This window comes from Rhamphochromis longiceps, linkage group LG7 (assembly GCF_057381845.1).
Source record: "Rhamphochromis longiceps isolate RC_006_pf linkage group LG7, R_longiceps_female_GT1.1, whole genome shotgun sequence".
NCBI classification, from domain to species: domain Eukaryota; kingdom Metazoa; phylum Chordata; class Actinopteri; order Cichliformes; family Cichlidae; genus Rhamphochromis; species Rhamphochromis longiceps.
In genome coordinates, this window is record NC_140563.1 from 14,941,789 (window position 1) to 14,969,564 (window position 27,776).

The window sequence follows — 27,776 nt, forward strand, 5'->3', positions numbered from 1 at the left end:
AATTAGTTCAGTGTACATAGCACGTGGACACTTGGGTGCAGTGTCTGTTCACCGTCGGGCGAAGACTATTGGCTAGTAGCGTGGAGGCACTTCCCTCATGGGCCTCCCTTGAGGCTGTGGTGATGCGCCAGTGAGCGGTCAGTGGGTGAAGGAGGGCATCCTGGCGAGTGAGTCAGCCGTTTGGCTTCCCGAAGGGGGATCGACTGTGAAGCGGAGCGGTTCGGGCGAGACATAACACGCCTGGCTCGGAATATATTAGTCCAGACCAGAGCGGATTAGAACGGCTTGGCTTCGCGAGTGTCTCAAGATGCACAGATTAACGGGGAAAACGGGAGAAGACAGCTTAATTGAGATGAGCCCGACAGACTCTTTCAGCGGTAAGTAGCTGAGAGCCAGCGCTGGTCGGCCATGTAAAAAAACGTTTAAAATGTAGCTGAGAGATTTTCAGCCTGCCGAGAAGTTACTGGAGTGAGCTAAGTATTCTCAAGTCTGTACGCCAGACTTTCACAAGCTTGCTAAAATTGAACTACAGCTATAATATGAGACCTTTAATATTTTAACAATATAAATGAAACTTTCCAGAATGGGTTTTTCCAGCATTTTTAAGTAACCTTTAAGTCAGCTGACAAATACAATTGTTCTTTGGTTAGCTTTCTCACCGTCAGTTATACAGAGGGTATATTAAAACTTAATTATGTAGCCGTTGCTTCACTGTTGTAAAGCGTTTCCACCCTGGTTATTTCCCCTTTAAGGCTCCAGCCAGCTCACAGTCTGCCTTTCTCTTAATGGAAGTCACAGTGACTTATGTGCAGCTGGGCTCTGGCAGCTGGCCTGCTTACTGGAAATACTGTGTCACTTACAGACAACCACGTTATCCACCAGCAACAACCCCCAAATCCATCTCTGTTCCCCGCCTATGTAAATTTTAAACCAGTGGCCGGACACGGATTTTATTTACTTAAATTTTTTGCCATTTAGGGATATATTTTAAAGAAAATGTGTGTTGATGATTAAAAGGTGAATCATCCTGAATGCAGAAAACCTTATCAACAATATTAAAATGAAGTGTGTCATTCAAACAGTCTGAAATGAAAGTGATAACCACAGGGCCATCCTCTGTCAGTTTGGTGTTGTGTGCTTATGGTTTGTTGAGATAACGTTGTAACAGAAGCAAAACATATCTCACAGTAGTCACAGATGACTTGGTTATTACAATATAGAAGTACAGATTGTGTCTTTTATAGTTTGTACGTAAAAATCACAGAGCTGTTCATGATTGTGGGTTTCACACGAACATGCGTTACTGCTTTGTAGCAGCATTGCCTTAAGATGTGAGCTACGTTTTGTAAAGTAGGTGTATGTGTGCATCTGAAACCAACCCCTCTGCAACATGGCAGGTGACTACTGGTTTCCTGTGCGTGTGAGGAAACCAAACAAACTCATCTACTTTCACTATGGGCAAAATGTAGCAGTTTGAGTTGAGTCTAAAACTGTTCATTTAGTCTAGAAAAACAGCTTTAAAATATGGCCTCCACCTGAGTTCAGCTATACCAGTTCTAAGAAGCTAGATCAGTCAAATGAAAGTTGTTTACAGTTTTGACTTTTTGTTGTGACACTTGGGCTTGGTGTAAAATTGATTTGGCGGGAGTTGTTGCCTGACCATATTTGTCGCCGATGTTGCAGTTCATTTGCCATTTATTGTCAGCATGCGCTGTGTTGCAAAGTAGCTTTCGTGTAAATAATCAACGTATACAGTTTTTGACCCCATGAGCCTTTATGGCTCATGGGCTCATAATTTCGTTGTTCTCATGACAATGACAATAAAGTTTCTGATTCTGATTCTGATGGTTGTGCGGCTAACAGAGCGAGAAAGAGGGAGGGAAGCAGCCTTGTGGCATTTCCACTGATCAGCTGCTCACACTTGAACAAAGCCTCAACTGTAGAGGATATTTAGTGGGAAACGACTCTTGGCATGAATGAACTGGCTAATATTGCACACATTCTTGCGCCCAACTGTGCAAAGAATATCCTCAGCTGTTTGAGAGGCGTTGTCATATGTTGCAAAAGAAATCTATCCAAATGACAGTCACTTGCTATCTTCTCTCTTTGTGAGAAGCTGAAAGGCTTTAAAGCTGTTGTTCAGAAGCTGAGAAATGAGTTTGTATTTCACTTTTGAAGTGTGTCTTTTATAATAAATGTTTGTAATTTCAGTTTTGCACCACCAAGTTTTACTTTGTTAACTTGGCGTTTAATAATGTAGACAACGGTCTGTGTAGACACTCTTCCTGTGCTGAACCCAGACTAAATATAACCGGAGAGAGAGAGAAACTATCAATTAGAACATTTTCTATTTTAAAACACAGACACAGAGCCCGAGACCTTTCGCTTTATATTTTTTTAGCTGTAGTGGTGCAAGCAGGGCTCCATGTTTGTCTTGCTTTTTCATCTGTCTTTCCATTTGTTTATGTAACTCTTTTCTCAGAATGATCTGGAAAGTTGTAATTACATGCCAAGCAGTGAGCAGTAGGTAAAGTACAACTCAGTTTCAGTTTTATTGTGTAGCCAACGTTCATTTAAAAAAAAAAAAAAAGACTTGTAGGGGGGCTTTCCAGACGTTTCGGGCATGTTTCCTGCAGTCACTTCTGAAATGGGTGCATATTCATCTCAGTAGCGTCGTTCACTGTTAAGTCACCCTGTTTGCCCCACAAGACCACAAAATGCTGTAAACATATAGACCACAACATGGGCCAAAGTCATTATTCAGGCAGTTGTTTCTGCATTATCCTGGCTGTCTGAGATAACTTTTTTTTGTTGATTCTTATTATTCTTTTACACTGGTAAGAGAGCCGTCTTTTAACTGCTAACTGTGTTTTTAATTTTGTGTTTTATCTTTTTGTCTTGCAGATGATGTAAATGGCTATCACCATCATGCATCATCCAGCACAGGTTCACCGGAGCAGGGACGATCGGAGGTAAAAACCAAACTCACAGCATGCCCTCAGTCACACAGACAATTCTACAAAGCAAGAACTCCATCACTGACAGTCTTTTCACAACAATTCTAAGTAGGATTTTTTATTGTTATTATTGGTACCTTATTTTTTTTGCATTTTTATGATTGTAGGTGCTTTAGTTGTTTTGCAGTACCTGCTATTTAAAGTTATGGAAAAAAAGCCTTTTGCAGGCAGATTTATGGAGCAGAAGGTCCAAGCTTCACATTCAGCTCCCTGCCTATAATCGTGGTTGCAGGAAGCATATTGTGTATAATTACAAAGATTAATCAAGATTTCCTTCCTGCTCTTTATCCACTTCTTTTTTTTTTTTACCTACCCACCAAAGCAGTTTATTTTGCGTGTATAATACTACAGATAACTGTACTGAGTTTACTTCCATCTTTTCAGTCCATTCATGCTGTTGTTTCACAACATACAAATGGCAGAAGAGAGTTAGGTATAACTCTAATACTCATGTATTCTCCTCTTTCATACTCTAATTAAAGTTTGCTTTAACGCCCGATGTGCGTGTAGAGAGCTGTGAGTCTCTCAACAACAGCCTGGCCTCGCTGGCTCCCTCTGACCACAGCGACAGTCCACAGTTTGCGCCTCAGACCATAGAGCAAATCAATGCTTTAACTGGGGTAAGACACCAGTCGGGGGCACAGGTCGCTGTTGCTTGTGTCTGTGTGTTCATGTCTCTGTCGTGTCTCATATCTCTGAGCCTCAAACATCTAACTGACTGTGATTGTGCCTGAATCTTCATGTATGAAGTGTTTTTGGACATAATCTGTAAATGTATGTAGATGTAATGTAAGCGTGAAGTGCCTGTTCCCCTCTAAAAGGGTGCCGCTTCTGTTTTAGCGGTATGCTGTTGAATTTTGTTTTGAATCGTTTTGTCAGGCTTTCTCTCACTGTGCACTCGGTTCCTCCACAGTTTTCGAGAAAACGGGCCCTATTCCTGAAGTTTCGTTCCAGGGTATGGCATGGTAAAACAAGCTTGTGTTATGATGCAGAAATGTACGCTATATGTGTGACTACCAGCCACCCATTATCTCCTACCTGCTGCTCAGAGTGTATGCTCATGGTCGAGTTTCTCTAGCAGTATTGGACATTCAGGCTATTAAACCTGGACATCGGAGAAATCAATAAGCATTTCTTGGTAGAGAGCTGATGTTGGCTTTTTGAAGGCATGTTTTGTTTTGCCTGCTGCGAGAAATGGAAACATGCTGTTGTGCGTGTTGATGTATCGTGAGAGTTCATTAAAGGTGAAAAAGGCCTTTTCTCTTGGTTTGTTCTCACCTGTGATTATTGTTGGCCTCACTAAGAGAGCAACAACCCAACCATGTGCCACAGCATAATAGAAGCTGCACATGCAGATTTCCACCTGCCTAACTCTTTTGTGTGTGTGTGTGTGTGTGTGTGTGTGTGTGTGTGTGTGTGTGTGTGTGTGTGTGTGTGTGTGTGGTACAGAACTGTATATGCTGTAATCATGGCCCTACCCTTTGCTCATGACAGGACTGCACTGTGGTGTGGCTAACCATATACTGTACTGAAGGCTTCTGCCTTTGAATCCTCTTCAATATGGCCTTGTTTAAACACTGTGCAACCCATGTTAATGAAAAGTGTGACCTTTTATTCAGAGCAGCCAATCTGCAGGGTAAAAAAGAACATTACATTCTAGGACTACAACTTAGCTGAGCATAAGGTCACATCAAGGAGTTTTAAAGGCAGCACATGTATAAACTGGCTCTGTAGTCATTACAGGGATCGAAATCTTGTTTCACTGCAGACAACACGGTTTAAACTACATGTAACTCTTCAAGAGGTTTGGTTTATGTGCATACTTGTATTATGCCGCTAAACCAGATGTAATTTTCTGCAAATCTGGAGATCCAGCTGGACATCTAGCTCTGCACAAAAGTGCACGTTTCAGAACAAACATGCAGATTGCGATGCTTTATTGCAAGCAGAGAAGCCATTGCAGTAATACAGCAGTCACCATCTACATTCTCCTGTGAAAAAAGGGGCACCTAAAGTACTTTAAACAATATAGCTAATACACCGCCTGGATGTTAGATTGAGTGGTACTAAAATCAAAGTGCATTAGAGAAGGTGGATTAAAAACACAGACTGAGGATAGACGGGGGCGTGTTCTTTGTCAGATGAGTCATCACTGAAGTTGATATACACCATAACCTAAAACATACTTTGGTTTGGACAGCATAGGAGTAACATTCTCTGCTGGTCTCCTACTTCCTCTTAATGTTTCAAATAACTTAATAAAGAAATAAAAAGTAAAAATAACACAATTACGTTTCAATATCAACTAAAGTGTGTTCAGCAACTCCTGTGTATTCCAAACTAATTAAGTGACCTGAAAATAAGAATTCATGGTTAAAATTATCCCTCCACAAAAAAAATAGTACCTTGAAAGTAAGTTGAAAATTTCCACTTACTTTTCTACCCCCTGAAATTGGAAGACTTCTTGTGTTACACCATATTCTACATTTACCCTTCACCATTAAGATAAAAGGGACACGTCGATACGCCCAGTAGTTAGGGGTTAGTTCATAAATGTATAGAAGTCTGTGGCTCTGAGCAGGGGCACGTCCCAGCTGATGCGCCGATTCCATATGGCTGATCTGTAATTACTGTAAATTAGAGAGTTTCTGTAGCAACATCCCAGTTACAGAAAGTACCACCCTGCATTGGTCAGCACGTTCCAGTCCAGGCTGGGAGGCAGTGTAAACCAGCAGTTTGAACGTATGCATAATTTGGAATAAGAGACTGTGACGGTGTTGGAAACGACAAGCTGTACACGTTGAACACGTAGTTCAGTGGCCAGACAGGGTGGTAGATACAGCTGTGGAGCTGAAGCATTTAAAGTATATTTTTGTAGCTGAATTGTGCAAGTTGTCTGAGGCTGTTGACCCAAGGCTACACAGTAGCTACCAGTTTTGGTTTTCTTTATCTCCCCCTTATCACCCTTTGTAGAAAAGATTTCTTCATGTAACTGTTTGACTTTTGCACCAAGAAAACTTGAGATGATGTAATTTGAGGGACAGATATACAGTTCAGTCACATTACCTCCCCCCTTTCCTGATGCTGTGCTCTGATTAGATTAGCTAGCTGGCGGCAGCTATGCTACCCCTCTGCTGATGTCATCTCTAGGACTGTGCTGTGTTTCTCTCCCAGTATCCCTCCTCTTCTTTTATGGATGACTGAGCAAGAAGTGAGGGATTGTCCTGGGAGGTGAGTGGACTGGTTGGCTCCCGTTTGGATGGGGATCAGTGGAGTGAGGGTGAGAAAGGCAGTGCTTGCTGGCCTGGACTCTACTCCCAGGAGTAAAGCAGTTTAGCTCTATCAGGCAGCTGGCCTGTTTGCTGCTGCATCGTAACGGTAAAGGGAGTGGACCATGAAGGTAAAGTGCACTTCCTTTCCTCCCTTCCTCCAGAGTGTTGCCGTGATGGCACGGGGCAAAGACACTAGCCAAATATGTGCCTGAAATGGATATTACAGTTTTTATTTTGCTTAATGGTTCTGTGTATTGCCTGTAGTCCTACTGCTGCTGTAATGTGGCAGAGAGAAACACACTATACATAGTTATTTTTAGCTTTCTGAACAGCTGAAGCAGCAACCAGTCATGGGTCCTCTCCTTAAGCACTCCTTTGCGGTCCAGTTTTTGTAGCTTGCTAAGCAACTGCCTCTGTGGGGCTGATACACGTACTTGGAATTTCTTTGGAGGTCAGTGCTGATTACAGAAAAACAGATTATTAAATTGCAGCAATGTTGGAGCCTTAAGTCAGTATGGCTAGTTTTGATCTTCGATATCTGTTTTAGTTTCGCCCTATGATATAACAGGTTTATCGTCTTGTTCAGTATGACTTAAAAACAGACAACAAACAATAAACATCAAAGAAGCTACCCTCCATTTGGCATGTTGTTTGTGTTTTGAGTGATAATTATCAGTATTTTGCATTTTTTGCATTAGCTACTAGATGCAAAGCTTGACTTTCTGGTCTGCTGTGGTGACTGCAAAATATCAGTCCCTGTCTATTTATGTGTGTTTAAAATCTCACCTCCTTTGTGTTGTCTCGTTCTAGATTGACAAGCAAAAATACAGTAAGGACTCCGTGTTCTTCCGTGATGGAGTGCGCAGGATCGATTTTGTTCTGTCCTATATTGACGATAAAGATGATCAAAGGAAACAGGTAAGACATTTTCAATCACATTTTTTTTCAGTTATCACTAACTGGACTAACTTATTTTTTTCATGTTTTGCGTATACAATGCTGTTACAGTTGTATGTACAACTGAAAAGAGTCCCATACAATTGCACTCAATATATCTTAGCGCAGTTTAAATGTTGACGTTATTTCCACTGTTAGATTTTAACAGTCCGAGGTGGCTCATACAGGATATCCTGTGGGTTCCTGTGACTCCACAGCATACCATAAATACCACAAAACAGACAAAGCTAGGAAGACTTTTGCTGTCAGCTGTTAATAATCCTGTCAAGGTATTTTCTAATAAGGTGACTTTGACATGTAAATCCATTCTCAAGTCTTTTTTTTTTTTGTATAAAAATAATTTGTTTTTAAAGTAAGTCCATATGGTTAGTGGCCTGTTTTATTTATTTATTTTGTGGTTTTTGTCTGTGGCCTGTCTCTCTTCCCTCACTGATAGCCAGTCCAGTTAAATGGCAGCCTCTCTCTGACCCAGGTTCTGCTGGAGGTTTCTTCCTGTTAAAAGGGAGTTCTTCCTTCCCACTTCCTTCCTACTTCTTACAATATAAAGTGCTTTGAGGCAACTTTTGTTGTATTTTGGTGTAAATAAAACTGTATTTAATTTAATTGGTTTTGTCTCCAGGATTATTATAGTTAACTAAAACTGAAATCAAAATAAATATTTACCTGCAAAACATCTTAACAAAAAAAAAATATGCAGGAAATATCTTTACATGTATTTTTTTAGTCCGTGTGGTTGAAATTTGTCAGCATAACTAGTCTGAGGCAGTGTTGCTTCATAGGGTTATTGAGACTGGGATGTCACATTTATTTTTTTAACACTTTTTCATATATCTTGCATCTGTCAAATACAATAATGTTTTTAATGTAAAACCAAAGCTAACACTGAAATTCATAAATATTAAAACATTTCCTGCACTAAAAACTAAATTGAAAAGAGCAGGCCCACTGTGCAGGCTAACTGAAACTAAACTGAATTAATGATGTACAAATAAAAAGAAATTAAAAATTCAAAGATATAATAACTCTGCTTTGTCACCTGTTGAGTGCTGAAAGGCTTTCATTGTTTCACACTGAGCTGCTAGCTTTACATGTGAGTGTCAACACTCCACAGCTGACTCCCAGTTTTGCTTACGGCCTCAGTCGGTGAGTCAACAGTTAACCCTCCTGCCTGGTCAGGAAACCACTAATTTTTTCCACTGTATGAGGAAGGGTAAACCGGAGGCCAGTTCCTGTGTGTTATCTGCATGCATTGTTAAACGTGACTCTAAAATTCAGTTCTAACAAGGCGGATTTATTTATTCAATTTTTGTCAGTTTTTTCTGCAGTGATTCAGATAGGTTTAATGTATCAGAAATCCTCTTGTAGAAAATAACTAAGTGTCATATACCGTGAAAGCTTTTGTCATGTTACTGTTAGCTTATTTTCACTACCTGTTCTTTCTGGTAACTGATACTTCCTTGTCCACCATGGTTTATATATCACTTTTGTAGCTGTTTTGTAGCACCTGTGTCTTTTTTACTTACCATGTTTCCATGATTTTCCTCTTAATGTTGCACATATGAGCCGCTTTCTCTCATTATTATTTTATAATGTATTATTTTCTGCTTATATTTTGCTTTTGGCTCAACATACTTAAATTATTCGGCTTTTGTTATTTCACTTGTTATCTAGATGAGGACATATTTTATCATTACTTCTAATAGTATGCAAATATTCCCTACACTGGCTTTGTGGTAATATTTTGTCCATGTGTATTGCCGTTTTCTTCTTCTACTGCTTTAGGAAAGGAGGAGGGTGTATGAATCCAACTTACAGAAAGTCGGCCTGGAGCTGGAGACAGAAGATAAAACTGTAAGCTACCTACTTTCGCCTGCGCTCTTATTCACAAGGGGTCACCACAGTGGGTAGCTCCGCATTAATGAGTTGTCAGAGTGTGTACACCTTGCACAACCCAAAGGGGATTTGTGTCTGCTCCAGGGATTCTTCCAGGGATCTTTTGCTTATACGGCGAATGTGCTGATAAACACAATCCAATTGTGTGTTGTTCACAGTGTGATCAAAAAGCTCTGTCCACGCGTCCATGAAAATCAATAACTTCACCTGATGTAAATATGGCCATTTCCTGTTCAAGATCATCTCTTTGTCCTGTCCAAACTCCGTCCAGCATGGCTCACTGGAAGTCCCATTATGACCAACTGCACTGTGCAGGCTACGATAAACATGCACAGAGGACAGACATAAACTTGTGCATCAAATACACCCAAATTTATTGTAGACGGTTATAAACTGTGAGAGCTGGGTCTCTGTCTATAACCAGCTGTTTTCAATCAAGATGTCCAAAGCTTACAAGCTTGAAAGCAGCATATTAAGTGAAAAGTAGGATCAGGTATTTGCTCATCTTTCAGGGGGCTTTGAACCTTGAGTTTGTCCAGAGAGTGCGATTATGGCCATACTATCAGGGACAGCATTCAGGGAAACCACCTGAAGTGTGGTGTGTACCAGTGTGTGCTAAGTTCACGCTGAGTTTTTTCACTTAAAATGTCGGCTGCTCCCCACATTTGGTTCACTGTAATCTCATCCACTTTTTGAAAATGACAATCAAGTTCACACGCTACAAAAGAGGCAGAATGACTTTAAAGGGATAAGTTTGAGGGGACTTGTACGGAGTGATCTAAAAACACACACTTGCACTGAAAACCATTTAGACGAAAAGATGATATCTACAACAAAAGTTGTTTTTTTTTTTGAGCAGATTCCCAGATTGTTTTGCTTTTTGATCACTCACAATATGTCATAAGACCTTAATGCTATTTAGTGAACAAACTAAGAGCTATAGATATAAAACCTGTCACTTTTCAGCGATGTCCTTTTTTTTTTTTTTTTTTTTTTTTACACTCATTATACTGTAATATACATTTCTATACACCACAAACACAGTGCTAATATTACTTACTGTCATTATTATCAGGAGTCAGAGGATGGAAAGACTTATTTTGTCAAGATCCATGCTCCGTGGGAAGTACTGGCCACATACGCAGACGTGCTGAAAATCAAGGTTCCTTTCAAGGTCAACGATATCCCAGACAACAGCGAGATCCCCATGAACTGGCTGTCGACGCCTTTCCGTCTGCCGGGGCACATCATGAACCCTGAGCCAGACTATTTCACAGCTCCATTCAACAAGAGCAAGTCTGACTTCTTCCTTATCGAAGACAAAGAGACGTTCTTCCCTCCTTCTACTCGCAACAGGATCGTAAGCACGCTTATCTTGTTTGTCACCTTGAAGTTCTAAAAATACTCTGGCATTCAGAACTGAATTAGGTTCAAAAATGCAACAATAACATTTTTCCAACAGAGTTATTTAAGTAACTAACCTTCCAGCATAGAAGGTTATGTTTTATAAGACCAATTTATTTTGTTTCTGTCTTCATGAACAGGTCTACTATATCCTGGCACGCTGTCCATACTTTAAGGATGAATGTGGGGATAGAGACAAGAAGGGAATCAAGAGGTTGCTCAACAATGGGACCTACACTGCTGCCTTTCCTCTGCATGATGTGAGTTTTTTCTACTCCAGTTTAGACATTTCTTAATCATTTTTTAGTGGAATATACGCCTATTGTTTTTGAATAGTAACATCTATTCATACAATGAATGACAGTGATCTGTGTCTTCTGTGTGTCTTCAGTCAAGGTACTGGACAAAGTCAAAGGATCCCAACTGCGAAAGTGAAAGATTCAGTCTCTACAAATACTGGGCCAAATTCTTTTGTTTCTTCAAGGAGCAGCCCCTCAATCTTGTGAGGTAAGCCCTCAACACAAAGTACTTGTCTTTGCTTTCTTAAAATATCTGGTTTAATATGTTCAAAAAATTAATTTACAGTAAAGAAGGGAATACACAAACAAAAAGGAAGCAAGCAAAAAATGTGCCTATTATTGATAATTTAATGCACAGCCAAACAACTCTTGTTTCTTTTTAAAAATAGTGCAGGTGTTGGGAATTTTGTTCATTCAAAATCCATAAAAGCTGCACAGAAACATGAAACACTACGTGGGTTAAAATAAGCATGAGGATAAAATGAGACCAGCTTTCTGTTTGATTGGTTGTTTACAAAGTTAAAAGGGTCTCCAAACCCTTCTTAAATATTTCTTATCTTTCAGTACGTTTTCAATTTTTTTCTACAGATTAACCTCATTTGTTTTATCATTTGTTCAATGAGTTTTTTTCAAAAACGGTGTTTTCTTTGGATACACACTAAGCAGAAATACTCATTATCCAATCTGACATCAGAATGAATGCAATAATTACTGTTTTTCAACTTTCAACAGGAAATATTATGGAGAAAAGATAGGTATTTATTTTGCGTGGCTGGGTTTCTACACTGAGATGCTGTTCTTCGCTGCTGTAGTTGGGACAATTTGTTTCGTTTATGGATTCCTGACATACGATGACAATGAATGGAGGTGAGTTTTTATCATCAGACAGATTCAATTACATCATTAGTTTTTTTTATGTTAATAATATAATCATCTCTTTCATTTAAAATATCCTTTGTTTCCTCTACAGTAAAGAAATATGTAGTGAGGAAATCGGAGGCAATATTGTCATGTGTCCCCTTTGCGACCAAAAGTGTACCTACTGGAGACTCAACATAACATGCAACTCCTCGTGGGTGAGTAATTGTTGTACTTATCATGATTCATCTCTACCCACAATATGTGACATTTAAAGAGCGAATGCAGCTTAATGTCATCAAATCAGTTCTCAGTTACCTCACTTTTTCTTCAACATGTTCTCTTTCAGCAATCACACCTATTTGACAATGTGGCAACTGTGTTTTTTGCCATATTCATGGGGATTTGGGGTGAGTAAATGTGTCGCTTCTCTGCTTTTAGCATTTTTAAGTCCAGTGCTCCACCTAGTGGGATTATCAGTCGTTCAGAATAACTGTTAAATAATTTACATGCTTGGACTGCAGCCCTAAACTTTTTAGCTAGTGTAGTTGTATGTGAGAACACAAAGCTGGGTGATGTGCAGCTGTGCTCACGTGAGAATAAAGCAGGTAACTGTCCAGAGACTTCACAGTGAGTTCATGCATGCCATCATGTCCTGCCTTCTGTGTGCTCTACCTGGGCAAGCAGCTAAAACCATGTGGGGTATTTTCAGTGAGGAAGAACTTGTCTCCTGTTACATGCCACTTGTCAATGTCTGGACTTGTTTATTGCTCACTGCCCTGGCTTCATGAATGAAAATAGCTGCTAGCTGCTAACTTTTCTGAATTTAAAGGACGTGTCAAAAAACTTTTAGTCAGAATTTTTAGGTCTAAAATGAGCAGTTTTACACCACATGTAATGAGTTGTCAAAGCAGTAAGCAAAACTTTAAACAAAATGCCTTTGTAAGCCAGGCAATAAATGTTGGGTCTGTGTTTCCACAAACCCCGCTAATTCTAGAGACTTATTCATCATGAAGAAAACAAGACAGTCGATCGATCCATTACTTGCACAAGGGAGGCCTCGTCTGTGTCCAGCACGACAAAGAACCCCAAAATGGTGGCCTCCTCTCGCTGCCTTTTATTGACAAACTTCAAACAATAGTTTACAAAGCACCTCCCCTTGCAACCCCCCTTTGGTTACAAAGACAAGGCACTGTATGTAAATGTATACACTGAGTGTGTGTGTGTGTGTGTGTGTGTGTGTGTGTGTGTGTGTTGATCAAAGGGTCATAAAGAGGGTAGTCTTCCCCCACACCCAATGTATGGTTTACCAAAGATAACACAGTGAAACCATACAAAGGGTAGGAAGCTCTACCAAACATCAAACAGATCTTCAAGTTAGGATGTATCTACAATAAAACCTCCCCCAGCACAGAGTGGCTGGAGAGGTGGTCAGGATCAAAGAAATGGCTTTGATCCTACTGCTTAAACTAAGACTGTACAAATTTAAGAAACACAATGGCAACATTCAACAATTAGACTTAACATTTCCCTCCTTTTTGTCATTGTTCTTAAATTTCAACTTATGCACCCTTTGTTCAGACAGTGTCAGTGTAGATTTCATTCATGCACAGTAAACTACATCCTGTACATAAGCAAATCAATGTCAACAGTTCAAAAACAGGAATTAATATTTTCAAAAGAAGATGCCACCAAGGACCAGACGGTAACCAAGCTATCCAGCCTTGTGGCGGATCTACTCCTGTCGTGCAATTCATTATGTATTTCTTCAAGTAAACAACTGAATGTCAAAGGTCAAACAAGAAGAATCATCATTCTCAAAAATCATGTGTCACTACAATCCAACTGTATATAGACATAGGTATTTAAATGCATCAGTTGACTTTATTGTTTGTCCATGTGGCTCTCAGCTAACTTCAAAGCTGCAGCAAGTCAACACCCTTCTTTATGACTCCTATCAACCCCCCAAATCTTCTCACTGTAGGCATCCTGTGGGGGTTAGAGTCAACTGGTAAATTATCTGCATTTACAACTCTTCTCCTGTCCTGTTGTCACCGCAGAAAAAGCTTTGTAAAGGAAATTGGATCAAGGTGTTTTGATCTTCTTGGCTCAAAACCTCAAGTGTTCATGATGTAAATGTAGACAAAAGGCTTCTCTGTTTACATCCTTCTTGCAGAAGACAAAAGAATAGGTGATGTTGCCATGTTCCATGGTTAATCTCCAACTTGGGCTAATCCATTGTCCTTCATACACATAGGCATTTGGCCTGTTTCCAGTTCGTTTAACTGTATAATGTCCTGCAACAAGTCATATTCTTTGAGTCAGACGAGCAGGTCTGTCCTACCAGAGCAGTTCACCTTCCCAGCTACTGGTGAATCAACCTTCCATTCAGGTTCAGAGCAGTTGAAAAGTTGGCAGTGTTCCTAGATGTGTTGCTAAAGCAACCAAACAAACTGTCTCGCTCTCAGTGATGCTACAGGGCCACAGTCCAGAAGAATGTGTAGCCAGTGGCATCACAAGCATAACCATTGGTCTCGTTGTTTATGTGAGCGGTTGTGTTCTTAAACTGCCACCAGTAGTTGTTGAAAACCCATGCGGGTACCTGGTGTGGTTCGCTCTGTCCCAGTGCGCTCCCTGTCATCCCACTCAGGGTCCACAGGCACAAGAAGATGCACAGCACATTCCCAGCCATTCTGATGAGTACCTGTGGCTCAGTTGGTTTCTTCACCGGATTGAGACGAGGGGCCCTGGAGGCTTTCCCCCCCCTTTGTTCCCGGTCTTCCTGCCACTTACTCCGAGCTGGCCTGAATGTTCGTCACCTTCTTGCAGTGCACTTGATATATCCAAGTGTTCCTTCCAGCAATCTTCACTGCTGTGGTCGTCGTCAGCAGCATCCGATATGGACCTTCCCACCATGGACTGGACCAGCACTTCCTCTCCATGGCCTTATCATCATCCAATCTCCAGACTTCAGGCTCTGCTCCTGCGAAGAAACAGAATCATCTGGCAGATCATTTGTTCTCATGACTACTTTACTTTTAAACATTTTCAAGCATCTAATCTGCTAATATGCTCTCTCTTCTGCTTTTCTATCATCACTACAGAAGACTGGAACTCTAACTCTAACTCTAAATCCTCTAACATGTGTAATCTCAAAGAGTCAGACCATTCTCTGTTGGAGTAATCCTCGTGTACTTATTCTATACAGTCTAACCATGTCCTGCCTGTCTTCCTAAATCTTAACTTTACTGTTCCATTAGTTCTCTCTGCAAAAAAGTTTTTTTTAAAGTATTTAATAATCCTAGAGTGAGTATAACGACTGCTCATCTCCCTCCTGTTTGAGACATGGTATAGCCAATGGCTCAAAATAGCAGCAGTCTTAAACAAATTATTAGGCAGTACTGGTTTATCACACAGATAAAAAATCATCCTGCAAGCTTGCTCCCTCTGTAAGTCACAACTATTGTCCTGCAGTAGGTGAGTGGCCCTATATGTCTGCTGATGCTGTACTGATAAAAGGTTAACACCATGTTTAACTAAAGCTGCCTCTTTTGCGATCTTATCTGCAAAAACTTTCCCTAATGCAACCGGATCTTTCCCTCACATGTGTGCTGCACATTTACAAACGGCAATTCCACTGGTTAATAACGCTGCCTCCAGCAGAATTTGCAAGAGTTTGGTGTGTCCTGCAGGTTTCCCTGTAGAGGTTGTCACCCCTCGTCTCACTCACTGCACTACAAAGAAATGTACAGTAGCAAATGTATACTGCCTATCAGTGTATATTGTCTCTCTACAGCTTTACACGCTTCCGTTAAAGCTAGCATCTCTGCTGCTCAAGCAAACATGAAACATGCTAGTTGTCCTACATAGATAACTCTCTCTCACTGTCAGCTACAGTAAAACGTGTTCTAGTCTGTCCCTCTGCTGTTGTAAAACTCAAATCATCAACAAACCAAACCTTTCCCTCAACGAGTGGCACATCTATTAAGTCATCCCTCAGCTTACACTTCTTCTCCTCGCGCTCTCTACTCTCATGAGAAGTGCCCTCCTCCGTTGGCAAAAAGGGTTTGGCAGATTCAGAATTCTGCACCACTTTATGGTAATATGTGTGGTTGTGAGAGTAACAGTAACATTAAAGACAAGTGTCTTGTAGGTGACAGAAATGTAAGTTTAGTCTGCAATAGTAAACATCTACCTCGTGTGGAACTAACAGTGTCAAAGGGTGAAATAAACTATTGAAACATTGTACAGCTTAAGCTGCTGCACATACTGGTCTCACGCATGGAGGTAAAGCACGAGCAACTAGAGCTAATCTTTTAGGATAGTAAGTTACTGGCTTCACTTGTGGAAAAAGTGCTGTTAGTTATTTTACAGTCACCTGGCATTTGTGCTGTTCACAGAACCACAAGTCCATCGCTGGACCTCCTCTGCGCTGTCACTTTTTGGAGCTTGGCACGCTCCCTCAGGTTCCATTTTGTGGGCGATCCTCTCAGTCACTCCTTCTCATCATGGCACCTCATGACATCTACAAATTGAAAAAATGACACTCCTCTCGCCACACGGCTTTCGCCATGTGTCAACTCCCCAATGAGACATGTACAAGAGTGTTGCACAGTCTCCCTAAAACAATCTCCAGGGTTTGTCCCTTGGAGCAGCTTCACTCCAAGCTGTAACCCTGTGTAAGAACATTAATCAGCACTTAAATGTTCAGCTTGTTTAACTCCCAGCTCCTGTATCACAGAAGACAAAGTCTTAAATTTAAACAACTTCACATTTGCAACCAACTGTAGATCATAAGAGTAATAAAGTATTCAGCATCACAGAGACAAGTATCATTGCGGGTTTATTCTAAACTCATTAAACTTCTACTTTTTCCCATAATTTGTTCCAAATTATTTAACATCTCAACGTCATTCCACATTATAATCAGTGAACTTCACTTATAGGCCATCAAAGCCTCATCTGAACATGGATGCACCACTTGCATAGGTTTAATACTTGTAAATAAACAGCTAATCACACAAATCACTGCAACAATAATAGTAAACATTGTTTAATATTAATTCTGGACCTCACCTCTTGACGCATGGACACTTCTCATGCGTCAACTCACCAAACCTGGATCCCTGTCTTAAAAACTGGCTCCACCAGGAGCCTGCATACACAAAATCTGGAATAAAATCAAACTTCACACGTATAAACAATTATATCAAAAAAGTAATACGCATTCAGCACGGGCGAGACAAGTGTCATGTGCAGGTTTTCTCAAATCATTAAATCACTATCATTACCATAATTCGCCTCAAACATGGATCATCCCATGTGCTCAGTTAACATTAATGTAATCGGTGACTTCTCTTAAGCAAAGTCACTCCACTCATATATTTATTATGGGTCCAAAAGTGGCCAGCAAATGAGCCCATAATAAACTATTCCATAAACACCGTAATCTCTTATTTGTTTTACTCATGTCACTTGTCCGTTTCAGCTGAATCTTCCACAGCATTCTCAGAGAAACAAACATTAGCAATACCCATTGACTGTGGTCAGACGGAGGTCAGACACAGGTCAACAGGTTCCAGAGGTGCCATAAAAACACCATAAAGTTAGCTAACCCTAGCCGTGGAAAGAATGTCATTCACATATAAACCCAGAAATCCTGTAGTGGGAAAGAACATCAACCAGTTGTCCTGGTATAAATCGCATCATCAATTCACATGAAGAACTGGCATGCTGTAAGAAAAGAAAATGCAAATATTAGCGCTGCGCAGGTGTGTGCATACTTTGTCACAGTTATCTCTGTGAGCAACACAAGCCTATGAATAACACACACATGGTAAATTCACAGACACAGAAAAATATAAACTAAAAGGTTAAATTTTCAGAGTTCACATAGTCATGTGACCCAAGTTTCCTCCTGTGGTCTCCTTCTGCTCCTGCAACAGAGACACACACAGAGATACATCCACACCTTTGTCAGGTGGGGGTTAACTTCACACAATGGTGTTAAGTCAGTCTTGTCAGCTTTTGTCAGTCAGTCAGTTCCCCATTTATTTTAAAATTCTTACTCATTCACTCAGTGATTCCTTCTTTTGCTAATTGTGGAAATTATCGTCGCATTCGTTTCCACGCTCAGCAAAACAACGTCATTTCAAAAAGAAAAATAATTTAGACTGGATTTCCTCGTTGAATCCTTTTGGACAGGAATTTGTTTCCTGATTGTCCCAAATAAGAGCCCATTTTAATTTTGGAGACGCTCACTTTGCAACAGTTTTCTTGACGACGCTTCGATTCTAATCGTGCAGATCTGCTCAAACAGAGATCATCAAACAAAACTTTCAGTGCACCATGAAAGTAACAAAATAAAAGAAAGAAAATAAGAGAAATCAAAGAAAATAAAGGAAAGATAGGCCTTGTTTAAATCATGACACGTGTTCTTCATGCCAGGGGGATAAATCGTAACAACCCAATTGGCAGGTTCAACTTTAGTAATAAAAGACAAATCAAACAGCCAGTTTAATCTCAAACATTCATCCAATCAGCCATACACACAACATACAGCATAACCCTGTTGTCTTAGCACATAATAAGTTTTAGTTCTCATGTAACTAAATGTGTGCCATGGTAAAACTTCTTCACACACCAGAAACTCACAATCAGCTCACTCAACTCACTCATTTAAGACCTCTCATCAGCATTCTGTTTCCTCCTCTATGATGCAACCATCTGTCCTCCTATAATATTCAGTCCACTAGTCTATGTATCACTTTCATCTTACTAGTGACTTGGACAAGATGACAAACAGAATCTCATGCTTAAGATGCTGTCTGGTCTCATGAGTATCATTGTATGTGTATATGCATGTGGGGTTAGTATAGTTAATGCATTTTCAGTATGTTTTTGTGTTAGTCTCTCATCACACTTTCATTATTCTCATCACTGCTTAAAACAACACACATCTCTCTCTGTTTTTTTTCTTTAACTGTACTTTTCTCCAAAACAGAAAATAGCATTACAGCTGTTTCAGACTGAGAAACACCAAACACTCTTCATGCTATCATTCATCCACACAACTATTTTATTTCTTTTTGTCCACTGGGCAGGTGACCTGCAGAATCACGTCTGCCCCAGCTGGATACCTTTCACACACACCATGACGTCAGACACTCTCACACTCGCGGAATTGATCAGGAGAAAAACTTTCTTCATCTTCACACTCTGTTACAGAAACACCATATGTTTTGTTTTTTTGTGTTGTGTCAGGGATGGATATGTAGTTGTAACGTTTGTGTTCACTTTCTTTCCTTTCTGTCTCCTCTCTTGCCTAGTCTGTCTTGGACTCAATGCTGCTCCTAATATGCCTCTAATCTCTCCTCCACTTCTACCTCTGCTCTCTCACGCTCTTCTCTGACTCTACTTTCTGCTAACATTCTTGCTTTTTCTAATGCTTTTCTACGGTGTTGTTCTAGAGTAGTTGCAGTGGATTGAGCTGTAGTTTCATCCTCAGGTTTCACAACTACTTCTTGCAATATTGCTCTTTTAACATTCTGTGCTTCTCTCCTCTTCTGAGCCTGCTCCAGCCACAACTTAGCAACTGCTAACTGCAATTCCTTCCTCTGCTTCGCTTTACCTGTTTTACCTGCTACACTTACAGATATTCTTTCTACCAGCATTTTACACTTAACTTCCACTAATGTCCCTTCAAATCCACATTTCTTATACCAACAACCTACATACTGCGTGCTGCCTGGTAAAACTTTCTGCATAAATTTTACATCTCCTTCTAAGGCAGACTTACACATTTTATTCTCCATTACAAGACAACAATCAGCCACACTCACGCAGACCACGTCTGGCCCGCACACACACACAACATAGGCCTATCGCTTGCGTCTGCACGCACAGCTAGCGCTCTCTGTTGAAAACTCTCAAACGCCCCATATGGCGGAGAATTCAACCTTCGGACACTCTCCAACGCCCCAAATGGCGGAGATTCCGGACTCTGAACCTAGGTTCTCTCCACGCCCCAAATGGCGGAGAACTCTCTACGCCCCAAACGGCGGAGAAGCCTGCGTCTCTCTCACGCGGCTAGCGCGCTCCCGGACTCACGTTTAACGCACAGCCCGTAGCCGCTCTCTATTGTTTTGGGTCCACGTGCGCTCTCGTGACCAGCGCTCCCCGGGACTCAAACGTTTCACGCAGAATCACGGTGACGCGTTTCTAGGATCCCACATTCATTCACACGGTTATAGAGACGCTCTCTAAGGCCTTCTGTACTCACTGTTTGTTTACGTTCATGGGAAGAGTCTCTGGATCCCGTCAATCGTCATCCATCCCGAGGGGAGGTCAGGCGCAAACTTCCCGGCCTGGTGGCAAGCCAAAAACACCAGGGCTTTACGTCAATCATCCCAGACGTTGCGGTGGCGTCCTCTCCCTCTCCTCGGTGGATGCAATGTGTTAGGCTCCGGCTCGAAGGACCAAATAAATGTTGGGTCTGTGTTTCCACAAACCCCGCTAATTCTAGAGACTTATTCATCATGAAGAAAACAAGACAGTCGATCGATCCATTACTTGCACAAGGGAGGCCTCGTCTGTGTCCAGCACGACAAAGAACCCCAAAATGGTGGCCTCCTCTCGCTGCCTTTTATTGACAAACTTCAAACAATAGTTTACAAAGCACCTCCCCTTGCAACCCCCCTTTGGTTACAAAGACAAGGCACTGTATGTAAATGTATACACTGAGTGTGTGTGTGTGTGTGTGTGTGTGTGTGTGTGTGTGTGTGTGTGTGTGTGTGTGTGTGTGTGTGTGTTGATCAAAGGGTCATAAAGAGGGTAGTCTTCCCCCACACCCAATGTATGGTTTACCAAAGATAACACAGTGAAACCATACAAAGGGTAGGAAGCTCTACCAAACATCAAACAGATCTTCAAGTTAGGATGTATCTACAATAAAACCTCCCCCAGCACAGAGTGGCTGGAGAGGTGGTCAGGATCAAAGAAATGGCTTTGATCCTACTGCTTAAACTAAGACTGTACAAATTTAAGAAACACAATGGCAACATTCAACAATTAGACTTAACAATATTCTTAGTTGATTAAATTAATTTGAAATAAGTTTGTGTGACGTTGGTACGTCTCTGCAGTGACGCTGTTTCTGGAGTTCTGGAAGAGGCGGCAGGCGCGTCTGGAGTACGAGTGGGATCTGGTTGACTTTGAGGAGGAGCAACAACAGCTGCAGCTTCGGCCAGAGTATGAGACCAAGTGCACCAACCGCAAGCTGAACCGCATCACTCAGGTGTTTGTGTGCTCATGAAACACTAATATCCTGTATAATCCTGTTGTGATATAAAGCCACACAAGGTTTTGCCAGGCTAAGTGTCCTGAATGGTAGGACTTGATGACACATTTCAAACCCCCTTGTATTAATTGTTTATAAACTGGTTGCACTCATTTATGAGGTGCTTTCATGGCTTAAATCAAAACTCTTTGAGAACATAGTTATTTAGCTAAATTATTAGCGGCTGTGACACAGAATTTACGAGAGTTCTATAATTTGCCATGACCACATCCTGCTCGTCTTTAGGAATCAGAGTGGGTTCTTGAAAGGACTGCTACAGATGTAATGGGAAAATTGTTTCTGTGCTGGGCCAGCGTGATCCTCTGGGTAAGGGGGGGGAGGGGTACTCAACGTGAAATGCCAGCTTGATGAGGAGAAGGCTTTGTTGTGATGTAGTTTGTAGATAACAGATATTTCTGGAAAGACTCGGAGGCACGGGTTTCCTTCTCCACCACATTTACTGATTGTCTGCTGGTGGATTATTCTGTTGGAGGTTTTTAAGAGCAGAAAATCACTCAATGAAAGAATTGGACTCAGGCTAATACAATTACAATTACTAGCTCTGCTTCACTAGTGAGGGTTCAGGTAATTCAAGGAACGTGGCCTTTTAGAGATCCTTTTCAGGATATAACAAAGGGTGACTGACTTCTGTGTCCGTGCTTTGCTTGCTTATAATTTAGGAAATGGAGCCTTACTTACCCATAACAAGCAAGTGTGCACGCATATGCCTGTCTGGAGCTACCGTCCTGTTGTGGGTGAGCATAGTATCTTTGGTACAATTTATCTGTTTCCATCTTTCCATCTGTGCATCAACCTGATGTCATTTGTCCTTACTAAGAAACTGTTCATTATAATCATCATTATTACCAAGGCTAGTATGTATAAAATGAGCCCTAAAGACAAGTTGGGAGCTCAGGCTGTTACAGTTTCACTTTGTTTGTGCTTGGTACTTGTGCATGGTCTGATTTTACGAATACTGGCAAAATTATATGAATGTTTGAACTGTGAGCCATTGAAAGTTTATACATACTGGTCCAAACCTCATTACTGTTGTATTTTTGTTTGTAAAGCCCTGTAATATGTCACTGAGCTAATGAGAAGAATATGGCCTGACTTTTTCCAAGAGGCATGTGTGCACACTTCAAGTTTGACATTTAATACTAACATGTCCCGCTTTGTGGAAAAACGAGCTCTCGCTCTTTGCAAAGATGTCTGCATGATTCGTTTGGTGTTCTCACTCCAGTTCTGTCTTTTGATTTTCCTGTGCCATGTTGTAGTTGTCTTTCATTTTGCTTTCATGTTTTCTCTGTCCTGAAGATCTCATTGATCATTGCCTGCATCATTGGGGTCATAGCATACCGCTTGGCGGTATACGCATCCTTTGCTAGCATCATGAAGAACAATACCGCCACCAACCTGGACGTGGTTGCCCCCTACGTCACCCCACAGCTGGCCACTTCTGTCACTGCCTCTTGCATCAACTTTGTTATCATCATGATCCTCAACCTCTTGTATGAGAGAGTGGCTATTAAGATCACTGACATGGGTGAGGGGCCACAGCAGGTTTTCTGTGTCTATATGTCCACACGTCAGTTCACATCATCAAAGTTTTCGACTGATAAAATGTGGAAGTGTATTAAAAACAAATGTTTACTGTTTTATAGAAATTCCAAAGACCCACGTGGAGTATGAGAACAAACTGACAGTGAAGATGTTCCTCTTCCAGTTTGTCAACTATTACTCTTCCTGCTTCTACGTGGCCTTCTTTAAGGGAAAGTTTGTTGGCTATCCTGGAAATTATACCTATATGTTTGGAAGCAGCAAACTGAGGAATGAAGAGGTACTAGATATATCTACGTTATATAGAATCATACTGGTTTTTGAGCTTCGGCCTGAATTTTTGTCAATGTTTGCTCTTTTCCATCTCTTTTCTACCTCGACCTGTGGGCACTCAGTGTGAACCTGGTGGTTGTCTGATTGAGCTGACCACCCAGCTGGTGATAGTGATGACTGGTAAACAGGTGTGGGGCAACATCCAAGAAGCTCTCGTTCCGTAAGTACAAACAAATACATGCAAGTACGCAGTTCATCGGCATCCACAATAAATGCCTTGTAATCTGCGGTGGTGGGGCCACTGTAAATGTAGCCTCGATGCTTAGAGTGATCTCTCCAAATAAGAACTTTTTTTTAATCTTTATCTTACCTAACCAGTTTGCAATTTGGCTCAACAAAGTACACAAAGTAATGTCAACATAAATCCACTAAATAGTACTCAAGAGCTGGTCCAGAATTTGATGTGTGAACTGTGCTGTGATTTTAACCTAAAAAAGATTGTTACTAATTACATGATTCAAATAAAGAGAAAAACATTTTTACATTACTATTTATTTTTATTTCACTTATTTATAAAGCACATTTAATAACAACAGACAGTTGACCAAAGTGCTGTAAAAAGTAATAATTAAACAATAACATTAACATCATCAAACAGGTAAGAAAATTCGAATAAAAAATTGGTAACTCTTATACAGGATAGAAAGCCAGCGAGAAAAAATATGTTTAAGATGGGATTTAAAAAGAGTAACAGTTGGGGGCTTTCTAATGTGGAGGGTTAGATCGTTCCACATTTTCAGCACCACAACTGCAAATGCCTGATCCCCCTCTATGAACCATTCTAGACTTGTGTAAGGTAAGGAGCAAATGACCACTTGATCGAAGGGCTGTAGAGGGTGTATAAATCTGCAAAAGGTCAGACAAATAGTCTGGTGCTTGGCCATTTAGCACTTTATAAGTCAAAAGTAAGATTTTAAATTTAATTCTAAAACGCACCGTAAGCCAGTGAAGAGAGGCAAGCACCGGGGTAATATGTTGGGGTCTGTTCATACGGGTCAAAAGGCGGGCTGCAGCATTTTGTACGAATTGGAGCCATGCCAGACTGGACTGAACGACACCAACGTATAGCGAATTACAGCAGTCCAGTGGAGGACTACATGGATTGCTCGTTCCAGGTTTTTAAAGGATAAAAATGATCTCGCCTTGGATAAGAGCCTTAGTTTAAAAAAGGACCTCTGAACAACTGAATTAATTTGTTTCTCAAATGTAAGTTTGTTATCCAAGAAAACCCCCAGGTTTTTTACGTGTGTTTTAATAAGTTACAAAAATCTAAATCTGGGCCATTAAAGTTACAGCTTAGTCCAAAAATAATTACTTCAGTTTTGTCCTCATTAAAGGTAAGAAAATTTGAGACCATCTGGGTTTTAACTTCGTCAAGGCATTTGAATAAAGATTCCATGAGAGTGGAGGTGTTTCTATTGAGCCGAAGATAAATCTGGGTGTTGTCAGCATAAGAGTGGTCTGATTTGCTTGAAATTCTGTAGGTTACATTTTATAATGCTGGACAAGTTTTTACTATGATGCTTAAATGTTATTTTAGAGTCCAAAGTGAGCTCAGGATATTAAAACGTATTTACAACCTCAGCTCCTTGCAGTGTAATCATATCTGTATGAAACTTCGAGAAATATAGTTCTCTCCTCACCACCATTGTTTGTGGTTCAATACAACCTCCAATTTGGCTGTGTGAAAGGGATTACTTTTTCCTAATAGCACTCTATCGCCCCCTTGTGTCGCATAGGTGGCTGATGAACTGGTGGGGCAGCAGGAAGGCACGAAGTCACCCGGAGAGTCTGTACAGCCGCTGGGAGCAGGACTACGACCTGCAGGGCTTTGGGCAACTAGGCCTCTTCTATGAATACCTGGAAATGGGTAAAGATCCAGTACACAGTCAGACTATTACACACATTACTAATGACAGATTATTGAGAAATATTACTATTATACCAGTGATGTGTTAGTATTGACCTCAACAAGAAGCTGAGCTCTACAAAATATATATTCACCTTCAGTAAAAGAATAGGGTGGATGTATGGATTGATTGGTGGACTGGAGTGATCCACGTCATCCTGCAGATGGTGCTGTTTCATTTGTGTCTCTTCCCATTTTCATTCCTCTCTGTGTCTCAGTGATCCAGTTTGGTTTCATCACACTGTTCGTTGCCTCCTTTCCCTTGGCACCCCTGCTGGCACTTATCAACAACATCATTGAGGTTAGAGTGGATGCCTGGAAGCTCACGACGCAGTTCAGACGCCCTGTAGCAGCCAAGGCCCACAGCATAGGAGCCTGGGAGGAAATCCTTGGTGGGATGGCCGTACTCTCTGTAGTCACAAATGTGAGTGCTGGTCTTACTTCAAAATGTTTTGGCAGACACATTATGTTTATTTAACTAAACAGACTAACATAATTTCTTTGCTTGTTATAGGCATTCATCGTGGCCTTCACCTCTGATATGATCCCACGGCTAGTGTACATGTATGCCTACCGTACACACGATGAGCTGAATATGAAAGGCTACATAAACAACAGCCTGTCAGTGTTTAACATCTCTCAGTTCTCCCAAGAAGAAAGGCCTGAGGAATATCCATCCTGGTTCAACAGCAGTATCACAACATGCAGGTGTGTGTAATTACGAGATGGAGAGAGCAGGACTGTGGCTTTATTGTCTTTTGTGTAATCTATATATTCAAATATTACAATTATTTTACTAAAATTAAAGTTGAGTCACATTGCAGAAATATTACCAATATACCCGTGATATGTTAGTATTGACTGTATTTAGACAGTAATACAAGACACCTGCTGGTATGCAGGGCCTTTAATTCTTGAAAATGCGTAATGTGATCTGCTTCTTTGTACCATAATATTATTTAATTCTTCTTTTTTTCTTATTTTTCTTATATCTATCTATATCTATAGATAGATATATAGATATATGGTGGGACAATAATGAACGTTAGTGACATTTAAGATGGCCAAATATTGAGTTGAGTTTATATACAAGTAACTCCTGTGAGCAAAAAGTCAGATGTTATGCTGCTCTAAACACCAGGCTTGGAAAGGTTTTTTTCTACTCCTGACTCTGTGTAATTTCATAGACGGCAGATATCATTTATATGGTCATCTACAGTGCAGCACTCTGGCAGCCAGTCAGATCAAAGTTGGCCTAAAGAGAATGTGGTTTTTAAGGTAAAGAAGCTAAAACAATGTGTTTTAATCAGTAAATGAACTAAAGTGCTGCACAAAAAGCTTCTTTTTTTTTTTGAGAGTTAAAGTATAACAATATAAAGCTGGAGGTTAGTGTGACAATTCTCCTTTGTGAATAACAATAAATAATCTTGAATTGGGAATCACAGTTTGTTTAAAAATCTGCAAGAAATCAAAATACGTGATGTGTTGCTGCTCTGCAGGTATCGCGATTACCGCTATCCTCCTGACGATAAGAAGAGGTACGAACACAACATGCAGTTCTGGCATATTTTGGCTGCCAAGCTGGCTTTCATCATCATCATGGAGGTAACACCAGCACTTAATGACCTTTTAAGCTTCACATTTTTAAGCTTCTTCTTGACCTGGTCTTATTTCACTGATTGTGTCCTCTTCCTCTGCAGCATGTTGTGTTTATGGTCAAGTTCTTTGTGGCCTGGATGATTCCTGATGTTCCATCTGACGTGAGGGCTCGAGTAAAGAGAGAGCGCTACCTGGTCCAGGAGTACCTCCACAACTATGAAGTGGAGAAATTGAAGATCCAGCTCAGCCAGAACAGCAACAATGACTGCACCTGCACACCCATGATCTACCCATCTTTATCCAAACATGAGGTGCTATCAGAGTGCCTCTAGCCCAGCAAGCTGCTGGTCAGTCAGTCGAACACAGTGACATAGATTTCCCTGCTTGTGTTTTCTGATACTGACCACCAGTTTGCTGCAATGCCATGACACTTGCTAAAGTGCTAGACCTCTTGTTCTTTACTCACAGCCATCCCTCTTCTGCTAATCAAGCAATAGCAGAAGATCACACAGGTGAAAGACCAAGTCTCCATGCATGCTGAAAGTTTGAGACACTTGACTTTAAACGTCTGTCGCATATTTATGATTTCTCACTCTCTGTGTTCTAATTGTGGTGTTGAGGATGATCACAAATTTGGTTTAAGGAAAGACAAAATCTTATACACTGTGTGTCAACCAGAGAGCTTTCTTATGTTCTAAATACAAGCCTATTTATTGTTAAGTGCCACTATGAGTAACCAAAGATTCGATGCCTTAATGTGTAAAGCATATGTTGTCATTGGTGTGTCAGTCAAATGATAACTAATGTAGTTTTAAGGCAGAGTTCGCTTATTCTTGAATATTTTTTACTGTATGTGCAGCTTTGTAGAGCCACACAATAGAAATTCACGTTCAGCTCTATTGTTTGTTTGTTTCTGTTTTTACTGTGAGCATTGTTTATTTCTCTGCATCAAGGTCGCAGCACAACTTTAACAAAACCTTTCCTGTTCTTCACGCCACTGGCAGTTAGGAGGCCCAGGCACATTTTTTGCTATATGCTCACATTGGCCTCGACAGTTTCTGCAGGCCCAAACCTGACATGTGAAGTAGCTACTTTGTTTTTTTTTCTTTAAATGAACGGAACTCTGTGCTGCTGTTACCGCTGTGGCGATGGACAGATTTTGTCCTGCAGTGGCCAGTTTTTCAGCCACAGAAGCAGCAGCTGGTGCATGTTGAATGTTGACAGTCCGCCCCATTCTTGGAGATGGGAGTGAAGAGATCCCTTTTTAATGTGCCTATGTTTACCAACACAGAGCTAATGAAAGCCGGGCCTCACCTACTGAACTATGTTTGCTCCATT

At 40.8% G+C, this 27,776-nt stretch overlaps 1 protein-coding gene across 4 annotated transcripts; it reads left to right on the plus strand.

Moving 5' to 3' along the window:
• The first annotated feature begins 121 nt into the window (after window positions 1-121).
• Window positions 122-27,541, plus strand: ano5a (anoctamin 5a). Of its 4 annotated transcripts, XM_085412387.1 has the most exons (22): window positions 122-377; window positions 2,905-2,972; window positions 3,500-3,637; window positions 3,931-3,972; window positions 7,100-7,207; window positions 9,029-9,097; window positions 10,215-10,499; window positions 10,684-10,803; window positions 10,935-11,050; window positions 11,575-11,709; window positions 11,813-11,918; window positions 12,050-12,110; window positions 20,844-20,995; window positions 21,284-21,364; window positions 22,355-22,583; window positions 22,702-22,877; window positions 22,993-23,090; window positions 24,670-24,800; window positions 25,058-25,263; window positions 25,354-25,547; window positions 26,339-26,444; window positions 26,540-27,541. In XM_085412387.1, exons 1-22 carry the CDS (start codon window positions 308-310, stop codon window positions 26,768-26,770), a joined length of 2,922 nt encoding a protein of 973 aa, XP_085268513.1. In that variant the 5' UTR covers window positions 122-307; the 3' UTR covers window positions 26,771-27,541. The 4 variants fall into 4 exon arrangements, with proteins under 4 accessions (XP_085268513.1, XP_085268510.1, XP_085268511.1 ...); XM_085412384.1 differs by lacking the exons at window positions 3,931-3,972; window positions 21,284-21,364 and adding an exon at window positions 21,718-21,792 and having other exon boundaries at window positions 123-377; XM_085412385.1 differs by lacking the exons at window positions 3,500-3,637; window positions 3,931-3,972; window positions 21,284-21,364 and adding an exon at window positions 21,718-21,792 and having other exon boundaries at window positions 123-377.
• Window positions 27,542-27,776: the final 235 nt, after the last annotated feature.